Raw genomic sequence first — 11,920 nt, 5'->3', positions numbered from 1 at the left:
GAATTCTTCTGAGTTTTTATTCATTTTAATTTTACTGAACATCCAGTTTGACTGTAAAGAGAGGTTCACTCATCCCAAGGATTTACCCAACTATAGTGTCAAGACATTATGTTGCTAGCTGCTGGGGGACACTAAGAAGAGGGGTGACTTGCCTTCAAGGGGCATCTGTGGACAGATGCTCAAAAGAAGGATGTGGTTTAGTGATTGCATAATGCACCAAAGGAGCTGCAAGGGCAAAAAAAGTGAACAGAAAGAAGGACTAGATTTGGGGTATATTCAATTTGTTTTTAGGATACTTCATATATGCAAAGAAAAATGATAATTTTTAAAGGAAGTGATGAAGTATATGTATATATTTTAAGTAGGTTCTACACCCAGCATGGGCTTGAACTCAAGACCCTGAGATCAAGAGTCACATGCTCTATCAACTGAGCCATCCAGGCACACTGAAGGCTGGAAGTTTAAACTTAATAGTATCCTGGCCCAGGGATGGGGGAAGTGATTTCTCAGTGTTTACTCCATAGCATGTCTCACTAGGAATGTCACACTCAAAATTCCCTTTTGATTTGTTTTTATTTATAGAATGATGGGCTACAGTCACTTGATCAGCAGCTCTAGTGAATTAGGAAGTTGATCTTGAATAAGTCACTTAACATCCCTGGCCTCAGTTTCCTTATTAGTAAACAAGAGGGAATCCAGATATCTCTGGGACGGGTGAAAAGAAAAATCTGGGGAACTGGATGGACTTTTGGTTCTTTCTCTGTTTTCCAAACATCTGTCTGACTTCTGTAGCCCAAGGAGTTGCCTGTTCTGTGGTTATTTTGTAGGGCTATCTTGCCAAGGGGCACTTATTTCCCCAAAGAGACATAAGCAGATGCTCTGCAAAGGATCTGGAAATGATTTAAAATGCCATAGTTCTTAGCCCTGGAAGCTTTGCCATTTGCCACTGGGTTCTTTTAATGTAAGCAGGAGCATTAGAGTAATGTTAAAACCCCATAAAACCGATGGGAACATACGGAACGCTCTCTAGCCATAAGGTTTCAGCAGTAAACAATAGCAGGTTGCTGACACAATGTGGAGAACCGGGATTAAGGTGAATACATTATCTATAGTGAAAAGCAGGACACACTGTGAATCATGCACAAGGAACTGGGCAAACAGTTCTTTTCAAAGAAAAACCCTTCTCTAGCCGCCCTGCACACCTTCTGGAAAGTGTACAATGTCTCCTCATCAAGTCTTATGGGTACAGGGATAATAGCCTCATGGTTTACCCCACAGTAATGGTATCCAACTCATGACTGTGCCTCCTCCGCAGCTGCAGGGCACACAGTGCTGGTTCCTGTGAAGCTTATGAATATAGCTGTAATTGACAATGCCGTGCCAATACATTTTAATTACTGTTTCAACAATATAATTAAGTTTTGAATTTATACACTCTTCTAACCATAGTAGTTTGCTGAGCTGAAGAAATGAATACCAGTATTAATGAACCCACTAATTGAAAGAGTAAGCACAGTAAAGATGCCATTACTTAAACAATATCATTGTCACTTGTACAATAATTTTAAAATATTAATTGCAATAAATTAGGAATCTGATGCACTCACAAGGAGTCTTTCTCAACAGACCATAAAATGGGGCAACCACTAACCCCCCTGATATTCAGGTACTTCTTCCTCATCTGTGCTACCACCAGCAAGCTAACCACTTTCCTCTTTGAAATGCTGCTTTTGGTCTTGTGTCAGTGTTTCATACTTTGCAGTTCTAAGTGAACAATTAATCTAATTTTCTAAGGCAGAAAGGAAAACTGTCTAAACAGCAGTATGATTCTGCCTGCTCTGCAAAGATATTTTAAGTTCTTTCTTTCCAGGATTCTGAGTGATTTGCATTGAATGGAGGGATATTAAGTGTCAGTAGAACGCCGTGCTGAAAGACACTGGGTTTTCATGATAAAATAGGTCTACCTGTTGCCTGGATGTAGAAATTTTAGCTTGAAATGCCTAATGCCTGCTTAAAGATAGCCAGTGAGACAGCACTGTCAGCATCAGGAAAGCTGGGGGAAAATTAGTATATGATGACCTGCCCCAATGATATTCTGAAGCTGTTATTCCCAATTGATATTGATCTTTAGTAAAATGACAGAGAAAGGGACAAATGTGTTTAGCATTGGTGTCAAAATTTGCATATAAGAGAGTAACATTATGTTGAAATGTAAAAGTTCATTTTGGGTTTATGTTTATATATACCAAGCTTTTACTTGAATGGGAGATATAAAACAATCCTGAGACTGGAAATCTCTAATTAAGGGATTCTTTTATGGCTGGGAATGGATATTGGGCTGCATCAAGGAGTGGGAGAATGGTTTATCGTTTAAAGGACAGAGCTGTGATGTAACTGTTGGGTTTGTATTATAACTTTAGAATTACAGTCAAAAGTTTTCTTAAATTTTTTTTTTTTTTTTTTACTAAATGACAACTTAAAATGTTCATTTTTAACAAGATAAACATAAATCATAAAATGTAAGCAGATGTGATATCTGGATATTTGGTTTATTTAAATTGTGTGTTCATGATAGACATAATTCTTTGGGGTTAAGTGTTTTTCAAAAAGTAATAAAAAAAATGTTAACCACAAAACAAAAACCCTGACATGCACATTTTTAGCATCATAACTAAACAAGTCATAGTAACTTAAATGTTTATATAGTTTTCTTTAGTTTGTCTAACTTTATGAATTCAATTCAGTTTAGCAAATGATTTTTAAACATCTATCTAGTGAGACCATCAGCCTCAATGCAGTGACGGGCTTTATTTTTTTCCCCTTTAAAAGGATATAAAAGGATATACTTCAAAACACAAATTCAAAAACCTTCCCAGAGCTAACAATGATTATGAGATTACATTTTTTCATTTCTATTTCACTAACTCTGAAGACAAACCACAATGGTGGTAGCAGAAAGCTGTCTCACTTCTTCGCTTCTTGGTGTAGAGTGACCAAGTTCACTGTCTCAAACTATGGTGGTGGAAAGTAAAAGCAAATTGGCACATCTACGCAACAAGGGTTTTGTCTTTGGGAATCATCTCCAATATATATTTAAGGATTTTATGCAGTGGAAGTAGGAATGGATTCAAGAGTGTAGAGATGAATGTAGTTGGATCCCATGATGGTACACCTGTGCACTGCAGGGAGCTTTTTTCTCCCCCACGTTCCACCACAACGGTGTTTGCAACAATCCCATCTTTCTAAGACCCAGGATGAGAAGAAAGGCCATGAGAGACAAGGAGAATAAGCTAAACAAAGATCTGGTTTATAAATGGTGCTGTTGGTGAGTAGGAATATTGAGTAGATAATATTGATGGGGGGGGGGCTGCTTTCCTAATAGAATAAAGTCAGAAAATATAGGGCTCTGCGTCCCTGATTGCTGATAGAGAAAGAGTCAAAATGAGGAGGGGAAAATGACTGAATGTCACATTATTCTGACATATTCTGATGATAAAAATAAGGCAATTTAAAGGCACAGCTGGGGTCAGGTGTAAAGGGGTACTTTCAGCCTGTATTCTTGAAAGAACTTCAGAATGCTGTTTACATGTTCTGTCTCCCTTTGGCTATGATCAAGTCAGTATGATAAATAACATTTTTGGTCATCAGCATTGTCTTGTTTTTTCTACTCATCAGCATCCCTGCTTAGACAGAGCAGCAGATTGGGGGAGATGGAAACCCGTATCCCTCTGCTGCTTGGTTGCTCTGCTGTCTCCAATGCCACCCAACAAATGTGGGCCCCTGAACAGAAGAATGGAACAATGAGTCAATGCAAAATTTCTCATTCCTCATTCAAATGTTCATCAAATGGCCGTTTATTATATAGCCATTCTAGGGCAGTATTAATTTCACTTACTAAGAAGTAGTAAGAAATGCACCTCCAGAGGTGAGCAACTTATCTTTTAAAATTTGATACCCAAAGCAACATCTTCTTTAATTTTTTAAAGCATGGTCTCTCAGTCTTGGTGCTATTGACATTTTGAGGTTACTCTTTTTTGTTGAGAGTTGTCTGCATACTATAGGGTGTTCAGTGACATCCATGAACTCTGCCCACTTTATGTCAGTAAAAAAAATGTTTTTAGAGCAAGGACAAATGTTACCTGAATGATAAAATATCTCCTAGTTGAGAACTACTGATTTAGAACATTAAAGTATCAAAACACAGTATCACTGCACATACACATTAATATATTATCTTCTGTGGGGAAACTTAGGGAAAGAGAGCTTTGGTCATTATTTAACGTAGCCTAATACTTGGCCAAAATTTGGAAAATTACCTGGGATCTGGTAATGATACACTTTATAAGGAATGAATTATGGAGAAACCTCTATTTCATATTGAATGTATAAATAACCACATGTGAGCACACATATTCATTTAGTTTGACTGTATCTGTGTGTCTCATGCATCTTTAAGACTTTCTAGTCTGGGTTATTTTCCCAAGCTAGCTTTATAATTATACCAGGGAAAGAGTTACCTAGCATTAATCAAAACCGGAGAGTGGACAATGACAGAGAGCTGGCACAAAGATATATTTCTCATAGAAATTCCTGGAGGGAAAACAAAAATTGATCAGGGAAAAAAGTTTGCTGAGTTTTGTTGAAAGATGAAAAAGATTGAAAACAAGTGGGGAACATACAAAAGCAATTATTTTTTTACATGGTCTATCTAGGGATATCAAATGTTTAAGCCAAGAAAGATGAAATAGCTGTGTTTCAGATTCAGCATCAAAGGTATTTAGAAAATATAATCTACTGAAAGGTATAAAGATCCTTTGAAGAATTGTGTAAAGTGGAATGGTTAAATATAGAGTTATCTCAGAAAATAAAAGCTAAGCTGAATCATCAGTGGTAGCATAAATATTTCATGCCTCTAGACTCTACCTGTTAGTAATTTTTCTTTTTCATGGTTATTTCTAGAATGCTCTTTCACTCTTTAAAGTTTTTAAAAATAAATTTTATCAAATTTTCCAAGTATTTTTCTTTGTTCCTGAGGCTTATGCAATCTTATTTCACCCAGTGTTTCTTATTTGCTACAATAATTCCTAGCTAACCTTTCCTCTGTTTTGTGTAATGGAATATTCCAAGGGTCAAGTATCTGGACACCATTTTTCTCTTCCTGTTGAAACATTTTAGATTTATTAGCCGAGCTGTTGCTTTGTGGTAATATAATTCAGGGAAAATAGGTAAATAAACATTTTATGCTGCCTGAAATACTGTGATGATTAAATTAATATAAAAATTATCTTCTTATTGTCTTTTAAAAGTATCTTTATTTAAAAAAAGTCAGAAGATATTCATTCACAGCATGGCCTTTGAGGAAGAACTTGACAGAATAGAGCACTAGGCAAAACTAAAATAACATTTAAAGTTCTTAACCTATGTTTACCTAGTCTAGAGCATGCATGATAATATGAGACTGACCTAAATCTGTTTTTGTAAATTCAGTAGTTCTCCAACTTACCTTGCAATTACAAAGAGTACACAACTGACTCCCAGGCAGGCTAAGAGCACATACATCCAAATGTCAGGAGACAGGGGATTGAGGAAGGAGAAGACTCCCGGATTGGTACCATTGGGCTTCCTGTAGAGAATGCTGATGCCGAGGGTCATGAAAGGTTTGGAGAAGTCAATGACTTTCTCCCGAACGTAGGTAATGGTAAGAGGAGCCACTGCCAGATCAGCCTTCTGCAAAAGCAAGTTCAACATCATTGTCTTAGTCATCTCACTTCCCAGCAAATGTCTGGATTTTCCTGGGTCCTCCTGATCTATATTTCTCAATTCCAAATGTTTCTCATGCAAGAAGCTTCTGTAATGATTAGCTCTAGCATAAAAACAGTTGATTTACACAGGTGTTCTTGTGAAATAGCATTTATTAGCAAAAAGAAACCAGAAGGTATGAAATACAAACAGACAGACATATAAATACATTCTGGAACTAAATGGAGGAAAAAGCTGCTGGGGGTTATCTTTAAAAAGGGCAGTGAGCCAAGCAAGGAAGGAGCCTCTTGGTCATAAAATCAGATGACAAGATGAGACTTTAAGCTGCAAACTGTAGAATTCATTATAATTTAAGAATCACTCTGGTTTATTCTTCAGCATGAAAAACGGACCAATAAATTTTTGTCCTCAATTTGTGTCCTTACTTGCCCTTCTACGTAAGCAAACTCCATTTCCTTGTTGTTTTAAACCGTTATTAGGGTTCAAAAAAAAAATAAATAAACCAAAAAAAACTCCCCTGAAAAACCCGTGACATTTCTTCTGACCCCGACTCAATCGTTTTTTTCTCTTTTACCTCTTGCTATGCATTTTGTAAGACACTTAAAACACACATATAAAAGATGCATTTCTGCTTACATGATCTATAAGTTCTTTGACCATTCCATTCCACTCTCCTTTGTCATTCTGAGCTCCGTATTTACCATCGGGGACGAGTTTGACGTCATAAATGAAACCCAAGATGTTGGACAATTCCTTTAACAGGTCCAGGCAATAACCTTCAAATCTGTCATTTCCATATAAAGGCTTATCAGATTTCCTGTACATCACATAGGGTTCTTCCTAAATGAAACAAATCAAATAGGAAAGCCCTGTTATAAGGGCAGAATTTCCTCCATCAACAGTCAGAAAGTATAAAATATTTGAAAATGATTATTAAGATTTCAGAGTAAGTACGTTAGTCACTCACCTTCCTGCCTTCCCTAAACTCATTTTCCTCATACCCTCTACCAATACAGAACATTTTCCATATGAGTATCTCTCCCTTTTCGGCGTGTGAATGAGACTGTTTTCCTCCACTGCTGAGGACAGGGCTGTGAGTGACTAGTATGATAGGGACACAGTAGAGGACACAGTTGAGGTCCAGCAATGAAGGACCAGATGTCTGGGTGTCTGGCCTTCATCTGTCCCTGCACCCAGACTTCCTTGCATGTTCCCCCTCCTTCCTGGCTTTTACATGAGAGCTTTGTCTATGAACAAAAAGGAAATTTAAATCAGCAACTACGGCCTCTTACTCTTCAAACTTCCTACCTACTAAATATACTCATTTCCTCATCTCTCAGTTAAATTTCATTTCAGTTTCACTATTCACTTTTATCTACGTATTTTCATTAGTTTTCTTTAGGGTATCTTGTACAAAGACTATTTCTATGTCTTCTTATATTATCAGTTCTGTCTTCTTATTTGAACTCAAATACTTCAAATCTTATATTTGGTAATTCTTTGCTTATATGCTTACATAATAAATCCCCTATTCCATGAATAATTAGCATTTCCTTACTACCACCTTTAACCTTATTTTCATTTGGCTAAATGAAACTTTATTTTATAACATATGATAGTTACTAAATTACTGGTATGTCCTTTAACTTCTCATACATTTTTCCCCCAGACATTTAAGACCCATTTAGGCTTATCCTCAAACAAACTGTTAGAAATAGAAAATTCTACATTTCCAAGAGTTGGTTGCTGGGAAAGTAGTCACCAGGAAAACAAAACTATTTTTATTATGGATGAACAATTCTCAGAAGTTAACGGTTTCATAAATAAATTGGTCTATCATTAGAGACTGAATCAAATAAAGCAGGAATGTCTGAAAGATTTTAGAGGTGGCCACTCCTGACTTTTATTCTTTGGGTTAGAGCTGGAAAAGAGAAAAAATGAACAACCTGTGGATATACAATGACAGGATGGGGGTATGGTCAGGGTTCTAATTAGTAGCAGAAAGTCCCCTCACTTGGGTTTTGAAAAACTTTTTAGTAAAGGGGTTATTTACAGAGGTGTGAACAAGGCAAAGGGAGCCAATAGGAATGGAGGTGGGAGCAATGGTGGGGTATAAACACCCAGGAACCAACATAATAAGGAAGCTTGTAGCACTTAGGGCTAAGGCAGGCAGGAGGAAATAGTGCTCCTGGAATCCAAGACATCAGAGGTCTGGAAGCAGGATCACTGACAGAATAAAAACTGTGGTTATGAAGTACAGAGGTTCTGAGAAAACCACTGGAGTGGCAAGAGTAAAATGTTCTTAATTCTCTTTCCCTACTTCCTTGATCTCTTGCCAGAGTGTCTATTTGGACAAAACCAACCAGCAGCCAGGCAGCAAGGGAGACTAGCTGAGTGGGGCCAGAAAGTGGAACAGGGCAGAGTTGAGAAAGGATTGAAGGTAGGAGATATGCAGAACAGTGCAGGAAGCTTCTAATTCAGTGCAATTATAGGTGCATACAAACATAAGTTTTTAGTGTCTTAATTAAAAATTAAAAATAGACATTTGCAGACAAAGTTGTTGGCATGAAAAAGATAGCTGAAGAATTCTTCAAAGTCTAGGGCAGGAGTATGGAGAAGACCCTGAATTCCACTCAGTCTACTTACCAAAATGGTGGTGACGATGAGTGTCCGGTTGGCCAGTGAATCCGTGATATTGTTGGACCTGTCTTTATTGCCATCGGTCATGTTAAGCCCACTGTTGGAATTCCAAATCCCAATCTACACAGAACATAATACATCAGAGGCTGCTGGCTGTCAGTGACCCCATTTACATTAAAGCGAGGCCCCTTCTACACCAGGAATGGACATAAAAGCTTAGAGTCTGGGGAGAAGACACTGAAGCCACTCACTGTGGGAAAATGAACAACAAAGGAATGAGTGTGCACAGGGAACAGGAAAAATTAGTGCCATTTTGGATAGAGTGGGGAGAGGTCTTTTTGTTTATTAATATATTAAGCTCACTGTTCTTTTTTAAATAAAGAATTCTTAAATTAGTATCATATTTTTCTTCCAATATGTATGTGTTGAGCACCTACTCTATGCCATGCCGTTTTCTGGGCATTGGAGGACATAGCAATGGACAAACAGACAAAGCTTTCTTCACTGGCAGAGCTTATAGTGATACAAACCTCACATTGCCAAAGTGGTACCATTGGTGTCCATAAAATTTATAAGGAATGAGATGAAAGGAGCTAGCTGGATGATGGAGAGATGGGGCATCTAAAAGGGAAAAACATAAATGGAAGAAAAAAGTGTGGAGGAACAGTAGACTGACCCTGTCTTCATTGAGGAGTCAGTGCTGGGCAGGGGTGCCTATTACTCTTCTGTTTACTTGTTATGTCTGTGCTCTGCACTATGAACTCCTTCAGCAAGGGTTTCATTCTTATTGCTCATTGATCTATCACAGAACCACCCATGGTGATTACTAGTCAGTGAAACCCAATGTTCTTTTAAAAATTAATGACCCACAGTTTTCTCCAGTGGCCAAGTCACTCCTGGGTTTGTAGGCTCTAAAGAAGTACATTGATTTGTTTAGCTTTTGGAGAAACCTAGGAGAAAAGCCTCAGGGAACCAAGCTGTTTATCTGAAGCTTTCTGTAGGCATTTATCGCCAGTCTGGTGAGACAGACAGAATGCAGATGTGTTTCAAAGGCAGGCAAAGCTAATGTCTGCGTGACCTTGGGCAAGCTGGTAACCTTTCTGAGCTCTGGTTCTCTAACTGTAAAGTACGTCATCTGGGTATTGAGAAGACCAAATAAGAAGGTACACATAAAAGTGTTGGTAATTGTTAAGAGCTACACAAATGTTGATAATAAAGGGAATTCAAATAGCTGCCCCAGTGACTTCTTCAAGCTTGCCCTGCTGGGAAAAATTTGGATTGTGAGTGAAATTATTTATTTATTTATTTTAATTTAGAGACAAATTAAGTAGAGGAGCCATGAAGTACAGGGGCAATTGAGGAACACTAACACTTGGACACACTCTGGGATAGGCTGGGGTAGACCCATGTTTCATCCCTGAATATAGTCTCCCAATGGGAGGACATTGCCTGTCTGAGCAGAATATAAGCATTACAGACAGACTTTTGTCCAGCTCTTAGCTTTGCAATGTCCCAGCCGTGTGACCTTGGGTAAGTTCATTAACCCTGCTGTGCCTCAATTCCTCATCAGCAAAGTGGAGGAAGGAGGGCTTTTCTGATGATTAAAGAAAATATCACCAGTGGGAATGTTATGCCTCTTCTTTCCTTTTCTACCTCTTTACTTTGATTTATTGCCTAAATATAGCAGCTGGAAATTCATTTAGCTTGACAAATACTCTTTTCAGACACGTAAATTTTTTGAGGAAGTTTCAAGAACTATCACACATCCACACATCAGTGTGAACTATTTCAATGGCACTGTTTTCTTTCTATGCTTAGTAAGAGTTAGTTGGCCAAGGAGATAGGGAGACAGGTCTAGATTAACGGGGGCTTGGAGCTAGTGTTTGCATTTGGAAGTATTTTGAGTCTGTCTGTAATGAAGTTCCTAGATGCAGGCTTGGGATATAGGACAGCACCATTTAGTCTTTCCACTGTCAAGGGTGATATCTGTCATAGAACACAGCCAATGCACACAACATCTGTGAGCTGAAGAATCTTCAGATTTCTTTAGTTGGTTTTTAAACTCAGGAAAGGGGGACAACTTTTTCTGCTCTTTCTTCTCAATGTGTACTTCCTCTCCCACTTTTTTGAGGCAAAGACCTTTGTTTTTAGGAAACATAACTCAGCTAGACACACCTGGAGTCTGTTGGTTTTCATCCAAAGCTACACTTTACGTTGTGAGCAATTGACTACTAACTTGATGAATGATGTGTATAAATTGGGCTGTGGCTATACTTCTAATTAAAACTCGACTTAGGCACTGGGGAGAATGGAACCTAACTTAATTAAGTATTGAAAAGTGGAGAAAATAACTGTGTTTGTAACCTATTTGTTAAGTGATGGATTGTGTTCTCTTAATTAATTTCTATTGATGTCAAGTGTGTTTGAAGGAACTATACTAATATTTGAAAATGTTAGCATTGAATGGCCTCACAATATCATTCTCTTTTAACATACAAGCTTGAAATGGTGCACAAATGCGTCCCACAGCATAATGTCTGGCTTTTATTTCTTTTACCATCCCGACCCAGAGTGAGGAGTTCAGGTATCATTGCTGCAGCATTTCCAATCAACTGAGTCCCTGAGTCCCATTCAGTGTGAACTTCCTTCCGTGAAATAAGAAAGGGAGAATATTTTTTCCTACTATCTGTGTAACAGAGGTCTCTTTAAATGGGAAGAGTCTCAAGGTTATTCCGAGGTTATTCCTGGGAAGTGGACAGTATACATATGTAGTTTGAATGACCACAGCCTTCTGTTTTGAATTGTTTAACCAGCAAAACAGAAGTCGTGTGTGTACATGTGTATGTGTGTATTTTGAAGATAAGTAGTCAACTGACTTTACCTGTTAATTAAATGGACACATCAGCAAATGAATGTCTCTTTCAAAAGAAACAAGATCTCACGAGTCCTGTGCATTGGAGGGAGGGATACAGTTAACCAGATGCCTGGGCATTTAGCATTTCAGTCTTGTTCTCTGACCTTGGAGGAGTGCCTCCAGGAAGCAGAACCTCAATTTTCAAACCATAGAGCAAAAGCAGAGAGCCGTAATTTGCCAGTGAGGAGTAGCAGAGGGTGGATCAATTATTTGCGGGGAGGAACACTCAAGAGCTAAATTGTCTGGTCTTGCCTTCTTTCACTTTGTAAACGGGCATGCGGGAGCAGCCATTTATTATCTAGGACAAGTAAGAGAATCTTCTGAAAATGAGTGCCCAAATGACATTAAGTAAACTTTTTTTTAAAAAGTGACACGACAAAAGGGTGTTCAGAGAGTGACTAGCATCCATTTAGAGACCTACAGAGTGATCCAGATAAAGTCAAAATCCAAAATTGCTGAGTGAAATATCAAGTATTTAGGAAAGAAAATAAAAGACTTGTCAGTTTCTTGTACCATGAGACTTATGAACACATATTTTAGTGACAGACTATGGAAAGATTGCTACATCTTCTTTTGGGAAAAAAATGCAGGTGGACTCTTCTGTAC

The 11,920-nt window shown here is 38.0% G+C and overlaps 1 protein-coding gene across 5 annotated transcripts in view; it reads right to left on the bottom strand.

Moving 5' to 3' along the window:
• Positions 1-11,920, bottom strand: part of GRIK1 (glutamate ionotropic receptor kainate type subunit 1) — a 382,552-nt gene that overhangs the window by 40,790 nt on the left and 329,842 nt on the right. For all 5 annotated transcript variants that reach the window (XM_082702776.1, XM_082702772.1, XM_082702774.1 and 2 more), the window contains 3 exons: positions 8,407-8,520; positions 6,397-6,600; positions 5,504-5,727 (listed from right to left, as the gene is read on the bottom strand). In XM_082702776.1, the coding sequence (XP_082558902.1) occupies positions 5,504-5,727; positions 6,397-6,600; positions 8,407-8,520 (542 nt within the window). The remainder of the gene's footprint in view (positions 1-5,503; positions 5,728-6,396; positions 6,601-8,406; positions 8,521-11,920) is intronic.

Source organism: Mustela nivalis (genome assembly GCF_964662115.1).
Source record: "Mustela nivalis genome assembly, chromosome: 1".
Taxonomy (NCBI): Eukaryota; Metazoa; Chordata; class Mammalia; order Carnivora; family Mustelidae; genus Mustela; species Mustela nivalis.
This window is presented reverse-complemented; position numbering and strand designations above follow the sequence as displayed.